Source organism: Somniosus microcephalus, chromosome 4 (assembly GCF_052327205.1).
Source record: "Somniosus microcephalus isolate GS21.2 chromosome 4, FLI_Smic_1.0, whole genome shotgun sequence".
Lineage (NCBI taxonomy): Eukaryota > Metazoa > Chordata > Chondrichthyes > Squaliformes > Somniosidae > Somniosus > Somniosus microcephalus.
This window is the reverse complement of record NC_140990.1, coordinates 80077291-80090237: the sequence shown is the minus strand read 5'-3', so window position 1 is coordinate 80090237 and position 12947 is coordinate 80077291. Positions and strand designations below refer to the sequence as shown.

The 12947-nt window shown below is 46.8% G+C and overlaps 1 protein-coding gene across 1 annotated transcript in view; it reads left to right on the top strand.

Moving 5' to 3' along the window:
- The window catches only part of LOC147119333 (uncharacterized), a 42779-nt gene extending 30058 nt beyond the window's left edge, over positions 1 to 12721 (top strand). The window contains exon 4 of the mRNA XM_085984076.1: positions 10314 to 12721. Coding sequence (XP_085840202.1) covers positions 10314 to 11718 — 1405 coding nt within the window. The 3' untranslated portion in view covers positions 11719 to 12721. The remainder of the gene's footprint in view (positions 1 to 10313) is intronic.
- Positions 12722 to 12947: the final 226 nt, after the last annotated feature.

Sequence of the window (12947 nt, the reverse complement as noted above, 5' to 3'; positions counted from 1 at the left end):
CCACTAGCAGCTGGTCCTGGGACTCCGCTGCCCCTGAGCATGCCCACTAGCAGCTGGTCCTAGGACTCTGCCCCTGAGCATGCCCACTAGCAGCTGGGCCTGGGACTCCGCTGCCCCTGAGCATGTGCGTTCTAAACCCCAACAAGAGCGGCGCATGCAGACTTTGAGGTGCCCAGAGAGGAATCTGTCATTTGCCTTTGATCAATAACCCTCATGGTCTTGAGGACCTCCATCAGGCTGGCCCTCATCCTTCAGTGCAAAAAAAAGCCCCAAACTTCTCCAATCTCTGTTACTAACTGCTCTTTGGAACAGAGGAGACTGAGGGAGACTTGATTGAGGTGTATAAAATTATGAGGGGCCTGGATAGAGTGGGTAGGAAGGACCTATTTTCCTTAGCAGCGAGGTCAATAACCAGGGGCCATAGATTTAAAGTAATTGGTAGAAGGATTACAGGGGAGTTGAGGAGAACTTTTTTCACTCCGAGGGTGGTCGGAGTCTGGAACTTTCTGCCTGAAAGGGTGGTAGAGGCAGAAACCCTCATCTCAGTTGAAAAGTACTTGGATATGCACATGAAGTGCTGTAACCTGCAGGGCTGCGGACCAAGAGCTGGAAAGTGAGATTAGGCTGGAAAGCTGTTTTTCGGCCAGCTCAGGCACGATGGGCTGAATGGCCTCCTTCTGTGCCCTAAATTTCTGTGATTCTATGATAACCCCTCCATTGCGAGACAGTCTGGGTCAAAATGGAGTGAAAAAGAGAAACAAAGAACTTAAAGAAAGACTTGCATTTATATAGCGCCTTTCACGTACATCGGACGTCCCAAAGAGCTTTACAGCCAATGAAGTGGAGTCACTGTTGTAATGTAGGAAAAGCGGCAGCCAATTTGCGCTCAGCAAGCTCCCACAAACAGCAATTCAAAAATTCTATAGATTATGGAACAGTTCCTGCAGATTGGAGGGTGGCAAATGTAACCCCACTATTAGCCTAACATCAGTAGTAGGGAAAATGCTAGACTCGATTATAAAGGATGTGATAACACGACACTTAGAAAATATCAACGGGATTAGAGTCAACATGGATTTATGAAAGGGAAATCAAGTTTGACAAACCTACTGGAGTTTTTTGAGGATGTAACTGGTAGAATAGATAAGGGAGAACCAGTGGATGTGGTGTATTTGGATTTTCAGAAGGCCTTTGATTAAAGTCCCACATCAGAGGTTAGTGTGCAAAATTAAAGCTCATGGGATTGGGTGTAATATACTGGCATGGATTAAAAATTGGTTAACAGACAGGAAACAGAGAATAGGAATAAATGGGCCTTTTTCGGGGTGGCAGGCGGTGACTAGTGGGGTACCGCAGGGATCAGTGCTTGGGCCCCAGCTATTCACAATATATATCAATGATTTGGATGAGAGAACCAAATGTAATATTTCCAAGTTTGCTGACGACACGAAACTAGGTGGGATTGTGAGTTGTGAGGAGGATGCAAAAAGGGTTCAAGGCGACTTAGACAAGTGAGTGGGCAAATACATGGCAGATGCAGTATAACTAGATAAATGTGAAGTTATCCACTTCGGTAGAAAAAACAGAAAGGCAGAGTATTATTTAAATGGTGATAGATTGGGAAATGTTGATGTACAAAGGGACATGCGTGTACTTGTACACCAGTCACTGAAAGCAAATATGCAGGTGCAGCAAGCAGTTAGGAAGGCAAATGGTATGTTGGCCTTCATTGCAAGAGGATTTGAGTACAGGAGCAAGGATGTCTTACTGTAGTTAAACAAGGCCTTGGTGAGACCACACCTGGAGTACTGTGTGCAGTTTTGGTCTCCTTACCTAAGAAAGGATGTACTTGCCATAGAGGGAGTGCAGCGAAGGTTCACCAGACTGATTCCTGGGATGGCAGGACTGTCGTATGAGGAGAGATTGGGTCGACTAGGCCTGTATTCACTAGAGTTTAGAAGAATGAGAGAGGATCTCATTGAAACGTATAAAATTCTGACAGGGCTAGACAGTCTGGATGCAGGGAGGATGTTTCCCCTGGCTGGGGGTCTGGAACAAGGGGTCACAGTGTCGGGATACGTGGTCAGCTATTTAGGACTGAGATGAGGAGAAATTTCTTCACTCAGAGGGTAGTGAACCTGTGGAATTCTCTACCACAGCAGGCTGTGGAGGCCAAGTCACTGAATATATTTAAGAAGGAGATCGATAGATTTCTAGACACAAAAGGCATCAAGGGGTATGGGGAGATTGCGGGACTATGGTATTGAGATAGAGGATCAGCCATGATCATATTGAATGGTGGAGCAGGCTCGAAGGGCCGAACGGCCTACTCCTGCTCCTATTTTTCTATGTTTCTATGCAACGTAATAATGACTAGATAATCTGTTTTTTTTTTTAGTGATGTTGATATTGGCCAGGACACCGGGGATAATTCCCCTAATCATCTTCGAAATAGTGCCCTGGGATCATTTACGCCCACCCGAGAGAGCAGAGGAGGCCTCGGTTTAACGTCTGATCTGAAAGACGGCACCTCTGACAGCGCAGCAGTCCCTCAGCACTGCACTGGAGTGTCAGCCTGGATTTTTGGGCTCAAGTCTCTGGAGTGGGACTTGAACCCACAACCTCTGACTCAGAGGTGAGGGTGCATTTATTCGCCGCCCTTCACGACCCCAGGATGCCCAAAGGGCTTCACGGCCAATTCATTGATTTTGAATTGCTGTCGCTGTTGTAATGTAGGGAAAGGCGCCAGCCAATTTATACTCAGGGACCCTCCGTTATTCCTTCCCCTGGCTTCCCTCAGAATCCTCGGATGGAAACCATCATGTCCCTGGGATTTGTCCCCCCTCCGTTTGAGGAACGTCTTCAGTCCCGTATCTTGTAGCTTTTAAAAGCTCTTTAGAATAATTTGTCCGTGACTACACTGTTGTGGAGTATTTTAAACCAACACTCGACACAAGGTTTTAGATCGATCGTCAAGTTGTCTTTATTGTACCGGTGGGGAAACAGTCTGCTCTGTCTTAGCCAGACCTTTCCAAATTGGTGCAGCAAACACTCCATTTTTATACATTACAATACATGTCAAAATTCATTCCTGCCACCCGATTGGACCTTGGCCCGCATACATCTTCACTGATTGGTTGCCTATGCTGCGCTACATTAAAGCACCACCTTTATTATCGGCCGTTATCCCACAAGCTGTTGTTGCACCTCTGACCTTTGTTTATGCCAAATGGGTCTCATCAACATTGTACTTCTGACTCATTGTCCTCCTTTCCTGCCTCCCTCGGCCTCTTTCATTGTTTTACTTTCCTGCCAGAACAGAACTTACATCCTCTTAGGTCTCTTATGGTTTCCACATCCGACTATGTTATCCACTTAGAAAAAGCTTACGACTGCAAAAGGCCCATTAGATTATTGTCTTTAATACACCATTCAGTGAAACTGCCAGCGATGTCAGTTTAACTCTTTCCCCACTGCAATCCCCCCTTTTGGTACTTGACCCTTGCCCAAGTTAAACCACATGTATAAGCATCGCTGTGCCTCCTGCCCCATGTGGTGATCAGGCGCTGGTTCGGGAGGCCCTGCATACCCATCATGTTTAGAGCAAGCTTGTGTTTTCCGACTCGCTTTAGCTCTTTGTTTGGTCCGTTTCCTTTTACAAGTGGTGCATGCTGCTATTCCCCATCCTATAGCCATGACTAACTGTACTATCACTAATATATGAGAAATGATGCGGATCCATGGGTGTATGTTGACATTCACTCCCCAATCCCACAGCTTCTCATACCACGGGACTTCCTGTAGCTCTACCTCTATGTCCCTTTCTAATTCCCCAAGATTCCTTTACAACACTAAGTATTGTTTCACCATCTTACTTAAATCCTCTTTCATTTCTTGCAGATCCTCTTGCAGGCAGGGTATTGGGGCCCCTACCGGATCTTCATAATTAACCAACTCGTCCTTTAGACTATCTGGCACATTTGGTTTTATCTCCTCCCTTGAATGTACATACACCAATCTGGTGTGTCCAATTGTCACAGGGATCTTTGGCGTAAAGCAGAAGTTAGGCATTGTGATTGCACGTACAAGGTAACTATATTGGTACTCAGTCTCTGTGGTGACTATACAATACTCCCCTTCGCCTCTATATCCCGAGCGGGTGTGATGGTGATCAACATGTGATAATTCCAACACACACACCTCTGTCTTATTATAGCCGCACTCATCCTTAGGGCCTTCTCCTACCGGATGTGGGCATATCGTAAGCGTGCCTTTCCCGTGGCATCCGTTTAGGGAGACTCCTCTCATAGTACCATTCTTCCTGCTGGCATAGGTATCAATTGGATAGTATTGGAGGTATGTCTCACCCCTCACTGTGCCTATGTTTGTTACCTGGTACTGTGGGTATGGAGTCATGTCTAGTCCCACCACTGGTATCAGGAGTACCATGCCTATCATTGCTGTCACTTCTGCTTTACATTTTTGTATCACCGGATATACTCTGGTCATCCCTTTGAGGGTACAAGCACTCAGAGGGCCTGGATTCTGGCTCAGGCCATACAGCTGTGTGCTGTTAATCCAGTCTGGTACCTCGCCTCGCTGTATCTGTGCCAGATTATGTTTTAACTGTCCGGTGATCCATTGGCCAAAGGCATGACACAAGCCTCTCCCTACCCCGTCTTTTGCCTGTTCCTCATCTCTATGGTTTAGTTTGTTGATAATGCTAGCATGGTCCTCTATAACTTTGATTCCCTCGAGTAATTTCCTTATCGTGTGTCCTCCCAACTCTGATCCTTGTCGAACCAAACCAGTTTCCTTCTCTAAAATCTGTTGTATTACCCTTTGTAGTCGTTCCACATGACTCTGGACTCCTTGTATATCTGGGGCATTAATGAATGATGTCCCCATGTTTATTCCTGTGAGTATATCGGTTCCTAAGCTCCTCTTAATCCTTTGGTGGAATGTAGCATGTCCCCTAAAATTAGTAGCCCCTGTCGCATCAGCAGCTTGGTTAATTACATTCTTCATCATATATGCTTACAATTCTCTAGTTTTAGTAAACCTTTCACAATATCCTGGCCATTGTATCATGGTTAAGTTCATTAGCACCGGTACAATTTCGTGTCTCACATTACCATACAATTGTTCTCCCTCCGTAAATAATACTAGTCCATTCATGGGTCCAGGTTTCATATCTGGACATTGTAGCATCCTCGGTTCGCTTGTCTCTTCTTTCTGTGTATTGGGAGCCATGGATGAGACTCCGAATGTGATTGCTCCATTAAAACATGATGCTTCTTCATCATGTACTTGTCGGCTTATTTCATGTCCCAGCAGTAATCCCACCTTCATGGTGAAGTTTCCCTGTAAATTAAGCAGAAGCCTGGTCGTCACCAGAGGTTAGTTTATCTCCGGTGTTTATTCCATTGTTCCTGTGGGATTTAAGATCAGATGGGTTATTGTTGTACCGTTTTAGTTGGGTCCAATGTTTCCATCTACCCTTTCCCCTCATATCTATACATGTGCACGTATCGCTGGCCATGATAACCTCAAATGGTCCAGTACATCTCTGGCAATATTTTAACAAATACCCGCTCGCCCACCTTGGGTAGGGGCTGCGAGGGCTCCCTACTTCTGTGTATTTTTATTTCTGATATCTAACATAGAAGATAGGAGCAGGAGTAGGCCATTCGGCCCCTCGAGCCTCTTGTTCTTTAACTTCTTGTTTGAGCTCCTTCAATTGATTATCCAATGTTTGTACGTATTTCCTCATTTTATCTTTTAAGGGTCCTAGTCCCTCGCTACCAGATGCTGCTCCTTCCGGCAGACACGTTGCTCGTCCAGTCCTGAGTTCATATGGTGTCAGTCCGGTCACCCTGTGATCCTTTTTCCATATTCCATCTCTACCTTTGGCTGCGCCTCTCTTTGTCCACTGCTCCTGCTCCTCCATTTCGGTCTCCTCTTAGATTCTTTTAATGTTCACTTCCTCTGCTGTTATTCTACCTGCTGCTCTTGCTGCCTGATCAGCTAGCATATTTCCTTTTTGTTGCTCGCTCACTATCTTGTGGTGTGCCTTTATTTTAATCATTGCTACCTCTTCTCCTTTTACTGCTTCTACTAGGTCTCTCACTACCTCCTCATGCTGTATTTGTCCTCCTCCGGAGGTTACATATCCTCTCCTATTCCACACTATCATATAATCATGTACTACCCCAAACGTATACCTGCTGCCTGTGTATATATTTACTCATTTTCCTTTTGCCAATTTCAATGCTTCCGTGAGAGCCACTAGTTCTGCTACCTGCGCTGAGGTTCCTCCTTCAACCCCTCCCTTTGTGACTGTTTCTCCGTTCTCGGATACTACTGCCCAACCGTGTGTGGCTCCCCATTTATATATCGGCGAGATCCGTCCACATAAAAGGTGTTTTCGGGATTTTCAAGGGGCGATTCTGATACGGTTCCTTTGACCTCTTCTTCGATTACTAACTGACACTCGTGTGCCTCACCCTCTGATAGCATTCCTTCTGTGGGGTTCCCTTATAACCTGGACTGATCTGTCCTTGGGTATCAATACTGCTTCCCAAGCTGCCCTCCTTCTGTCTGATACAGCCTTCATTTTGCCTGTGTTTAGCAGGTCCACACTGTGTGTTGCGTGTGTAATATCAGCTGTCCTGACATAGTGATGGGCTCGCATATCCGCACCGCCCATGCGGCGCTGTCGAGGGCCGCCACGCATCTCGCCATTCCTTTAGCCATGGGGGTTTGTTGGGTGGAGTAATAGGCAATTAGCCTCATATCTCCCCCGGACTCTTGGGTGACTACAGCGTTATAGAAGTTCCCGTCTATACTATAGTATATATGGAATGGTTTGACTACATTTGGCAATCCTAGTGCGGGTGCAGATGTCAGGACTGCTTTTAATTTTGCATAAGCCTCGTCCTGCTCCGATTCCCATTCTATCTTATCAGTGGCGGGTCCCCCCCTTTAACTAAACATTGAATCGGCTCTGCTTTCCCTGCAAAGTCTGATATAAAATTCCTGCAGTAGTTAAACAGTCCCAACACTTTCCTCACTCCCCGGACGGTCACTGGCCTTGGCATGTCTTTTATGGCTGCCTTTCGTTCCTGCGGGAGTGCCTTATACCCCTGGCTCATTTCGTGCCCCAGATACTTTACTTTGGACAGTCCAACCTGTGCCTTTTTGGGGTTCAATTTAAAGCCAGCTTTCTGAAGTGTCTGGAGGGTGTCTAGTACTGCTCCCATGTGTCCTTTGGCATCCTCTGATGCAATCATTATATCATCAACATATTGGAGTAGGGCGGTCTGGTACTTTTGATAGGTCTAACCCATCTAAGGCTTGACTCAGTACACAGTGGAATATATTTGGACTATTGTGGAACCCCTGCGGGACCCTGGTCCATGTATACTCTCTATCCCCGCACAGGTTCAAATCCTGTTCATGACACCAATTGTTGTGGAGTATTTTAAACCAACACTCGACACAAGGTTTTAGATCGATGGTCAAGTTGTCTTTATTGCACCGGTGGGGAAACAGTCTGCTCTGTCTTAGCCAGACCTCTCCAAATTGCCACAGCAAACACTACATTTTTATACATTACAGTACACATGGCCATCTCATGCACAATTCATTCCTGCCACCCGATTGGACCTTGGCCCACATGCATCTTCACTGATTGGTTGCCTATGCCGCGTTACATTAAAGCACCGCCTTTATTATCTGAAAGTATATGTCAAGCAGTTGTTGCACCTCTGACCGGTGTTAATGCCAGATGGGGGACTCATTGTCCTCCTTTCCTGCCTCTCTCGGCCTCTTTTACTTCCAACTCATTGTTTACTTTCCTGCCAGAACAGAACTTGCATCCTCTCGGCCTCTTATGGTTCCATGTCCGGCTATGTTATCTCCACTGCCTATTCAGCAACTTAGAAAAATCTTATTACTGCAAAGTATGGTCTTTATTACACCATTCAGTGAAACTGCCAGCGATGTCAGTTTAACTCTTTCCCCACTGCAACACTCCTCCTCCCTGATTGCAATGTCTACATCGTCCCTCTCTTTTGTGAAAACAGATGCAAAGTATTAATTAAGAAGTATTCATGTCTTCCGCTTCCACACACAGGTTACTTTTATAGTCCCTAATAGGCTCCACTTGTTTTCCTTGCCAATATTTTTTCATGCCCTCTCATTTTCAAAATAGTGCCATAGGATCGTTGACGTCCATCTGAGAGAGCAGACGGGGCCTCAGTTTAGCGTCTCATCTGAAAGATGAGCATTGCACTGGAGTGCCAGCCTAGATTTTTGTACTCAATCTCTGGAGTGGGACTTGAACCCACAACTTTCTGACTCGGAGACGAAAGTGCTACCAACTGAGTCACAGCTGACACTAAAGAACAAGCAGTTCTGACGAAGGGTCATCGACCTGAAACGTTAACTCTGTTTCTGTCTCCACATCTGTGGTAGGGAAATTATTGGAAAAAATTCTGAGGGACAAAATTAGTCTCCACTTGGAGAGGCAAGGATTAATCGGGGATAGTCAGCATGGCTTTGTCAAGGGTAAATCATGTCTGACAAATCTGATTGAATTTTTCGAGGGGGTGGATGAGGGAAATGCTGTGGATGTGGTTTACATGGACTTCAGTAAAGCCTTTGACAAAAGTCCCGCATAGGAGACTGGTCAAGAAGGTAAGAGCCCATGGGATCCAGGGTGCCTTGGCGCGTTGGATCCTAAACTGGCTGAGTGGCAGGAGGCAGAGGGTGATGGTCGAAGGTTGCTTTTGTGACTGGAAGCCTGTGTCCAGTGGGGTACCTCAGGGATCGGTGCTGGGTCCCTTGTTGTTTGTGATCTACATAAATGATTTGGATGAGAATGTAAAAGGTATGATCAGCAAGTTCGCAGATGACACGAAAATTGGTGGGGTGGTCAATTGCGAGGAGGAAAGCCTTAGGCTACAGGACGATATAAACGGGTTGGTCAGATGGGCGGAAAAGTGGCAAATGGAATTTAACCCTGAAAAGTGCGAGGTGATGCATTTTGGACGGACAAATAAGGCAAGGGAATACACAATGAGTGGTAGGACCCGAGGAAGTACAGAGGGTCAGAGGGACCTTGGTGTACATGTACATAGATCCCTGAAGGCAGCGGAACAGGTAGATAAGGTGGTTAAAAAGGCATATGGGATACTTGCCTTCATTAGCCGAGGCATAGAATATAAGAGCAGGGAGGTTATGATGGAGCTGTACAAAACGCTGGTGAGGCCACAGCTGGAGTACTGTGTGCAGTTCTGGTCGCCTCACTATAGGAAGGATGTGATTGCTTTGGAGAGGGTGCAGAGAAGATTCACCAGGATGTTACCTGGGATGGAGCGCCTCAGCTATGAAGAAAGACTAAACAGGCTGGGGTTGTTTTCCTTGGAGCAAAGAAGGCTGAGGGGGGACCTGATTGAGGTATACAAAATGATGAGGGGCATAGATAGGGTAGACAAAGAGGAACTTTTCCCCTTAGTAGGGGGGTCAATAACAAGGGGGCATAGATTCAGGGTAAGGGGCAGGAGATTTAGAGGGGATTTGAGGAGGAACTTTTTCACCCAGAGGGTGGTTGGAATGTGGAACTCAATGCCCAAAAGGGTGGTAGAGGCAGGAACCCTCACAACATTCAAGAAGCATTTGGATGAGCACTTGGAATGCCATTGCATACAAGGCTATGGACCAAATGCTGGAAAATGGGATTAGACTGGACAGGGATGGATGGGCGGCGCAGACACGATGGGCCGAAGGGCCTCTTTCTGTGCTGTAAAACTCTATGACTCTATGCCTGACCTGCTGAGTATTTCCAGCATTTTCTGTTTTTATTAAAGAAATGAGGGAGTGATTGCTGACAGGAAGAATGTTGGGTCGTCCTGCGCATGCGCACCTCCCTGGCGGCTGAGGCGAAACACCGACTCGCTCCCACCTGAGCCGCGCACGCATACCAGATGTTGCGGCTCCACATGCGCCCGATGTTCCAACCGCGGGGTTTTGTGCGCTGAGCATGTGCGTTGCAGACCGATTGGGACGGGCGATTGTGGAGCAGGAGGGAGAGCGCAGGGGCCATGAGCACATGTGCGGGACTCAGAGTCAACAGAACGCATTCTGGCACGCGGGGGCTTGTGGGTATTACAGCCGCCATTACTGCTGATCCTTTCAACCAACCTGTGCAGCAGCTGGGGCCTGAAAATCAGCTTCACTGCCCCTAGGGTCGGAAAGGGGAAAATTAAACAACAGTTTGCCTCTGATCCTTTTCTGATCTCAATTTACAGGGTTATAGAAGTGGAGCAGTTACAGGCGGGAAGCTCAGACCAAACATCACGTCAAGATCTGACAGAGACGCTCGATTCATCAGGACCTGAATATCATCGGCTTTCACACATGGAAGGAGAAAGCAGCAATCGCAGCGATGACAAACCGCACACGTGTTCGGTGTGTGGTCGCGGATTCAGCCGATTGCCTGACCTGGCGAGACACATGCACCATCACACCAGGGAGAAACCGGGTAAAGGTGGGGACGGCGTGAAGGGATTCAGTTCCCCATCTGCAATAGAGGTTCAACGGCGCAGTCGCACCAGGGACAGTCCGTTCACCTGCTCTGTGTGTGGAAAGGGATTTGTTTGTTCATCCCACCTGCAAACACACCAGCGAGTTCACACTGATGAGCAACCATTTATATGTTCTGACTGTGGGAAGAGCTTTAAAAGTTTCTGCGATCTGAAGGGACACCAGCGAACTCACACTGATGAGAGGCAATTTAACTGTCCTGACTGTGGGAAGAGCTTTAAAAGCTCTGGGGATCTGATGGGACACCAGCGAGCTCACATTGCGGAGAGGCCATTCACCTGCTCCGTGTGTGGGAAGGGATTCGCTCAATCTTCCACCTTGCTGACACACCAGCTTGTTCACACTGATGAGAGACCGTTTAACTGTTCTGCCTGTGGGAAGAGCTTTAAAATCCCTGGGGAGCTGAAGGGACACCAGCGAGTTCACATTGATAAGAGGCCATTTACATGTTCTAACTGTGGGAAGAGCTTTAAAATCCCCCGGGAGCTCAAGCGACACCAGCGAGTTCACACTGGAGAGAGGCCGTTCATCTGCTCCATGTGTGGGAAGGGATTCACTCAGTCATACAACCTGCAGAGACACCAGCGCCTCCACACTGGGGAGAGGATATTCATCTGCTCCGTGTGTGGGAAGGGATTCACTGAATCATCCACCCTGCAGACACACCAGCTTGTTCACACTGACGAGAGACTGTTTCAATGTTCTGACTGTGGGAAAAGTTTTAAAAGCTCCGGCGATCTGAAGCGACACCAACACCTACACACTGGAGAGAGGCCGTTCACCTGCTCCGTGTGTGGGAAGGGATTCGCGCGGTCCTCCAACCTGCTGGCACACCTGCGAGTTCACACGGGAGAGAGACCCTTTAAATGTTCTGACTGTGGGAAGAGCTTTAAAAGCTCCGGGGAGCTGAAGAGACACTGGCTCCTACACACTGGGGAGAGGCCGTTCACCTGCTCCATGTGTGGGAAGGGATTCACTGAGTCATCCACCCTCCTGTCACACCAGCTTGTTCACACTGACGAGAGACCCTTTCAATGTTCTGACTGTGGGAAGAGCTTTAAAAGCTCTAAGAGCCTTAAGAGACACCAGCGTGTTCACACTGATCATTGAATCTAACAGCACAGAAGGAGGTGATTCGGCCCATCGTGTCTGTGCTGGCTCTTTGAAAGAGCTGTCCAATTTATTCCCAAACTGTGAGGAGGGATGATATGTTGGAGGGATCATCAAACGAAGCCATATGTGTCAAATTGAGAAACAAAAAAGGGGCGATCACACTGCTTGGAATGTACTCCAGACCCCCAAACAGTGAGAGGGAGATAGAAGAACAAATATGTAGACAAATTTCTGAGAAGTGCAAAAACTATAGGGCAGTAATAGTAGGGGATTTCAACTACCCCAATATTAACTGGGACAAAATTAGTGTGAAGGGTATACAAGGTGCGGGATTCCTAAAATGCACCCAGGAGAACGTTTTGGCCAGTATGTAGCAAGCCCAACAAGGGAGGGGGCAGCTCTGGTCTTAGTTTTAGGGAATGAAGCTGGGCAGGTAGAAAGCGTATCAGTAAGGGGGCATTTTGATGCTAGTGACCATAATTCTGTTAGATTTAAGGTAGTTATTGAAAAGGACAAGGATAGACCAGGAATAAAAATTCTAAATTGGGGAAAAGCAAATTTTGCTAAGCTCAGAGGGGATTTAGCCATAGTGGACTGGAAACAGCTACTTGAAGGTAAATCCGTGTCAGAGCAGTGGGAGACATTCAATGAGGAGATCCGGAGGGTTCAGACCAAATATGTGCCCTTAAAGAAAAAAGGTATACTAACAAATCTAGAGCCCGCTGGATGTCTAGAGACATACAGGGTAGGATAATGAAAAAAAGGGAGGGGTATGACAGATAGCGAGGGCTAAATACTCCAAAATCTTTAGAGGAGTACAGAAAGTGCAGGGGTGCAATTAAAAAGGATATTAGGAAAGTAAAGACAGAGCATGAAAAATTCTTGGCAAGTAAAATCAAGGAAAACCCAAAGATGTTTTATAAATATTGAAGTAAGAAAACTACTAGGCACTTGGTCTGAGTATTAAACAAGGCTTTAATCATCTGTTTTTCAACATGGAGATCTAGTTGTGTCCTTCACTGGTTCCTGTTAAGAATGTCCTGAGCAAGCTGGGCCCATGCCCGAGTATTTCTACTCTCCCTGGACAGCGCCACCAGCAGGCCGCCCAGTATTACTTCATAAGTAATTTCCATATGAATGACGAGATTCATGTCAAATATATTAAGATTAAGAGGATAACTAAAGAAAGGGTAGGGCCCATTAGAGATCATGAGGGTAATCTGTGT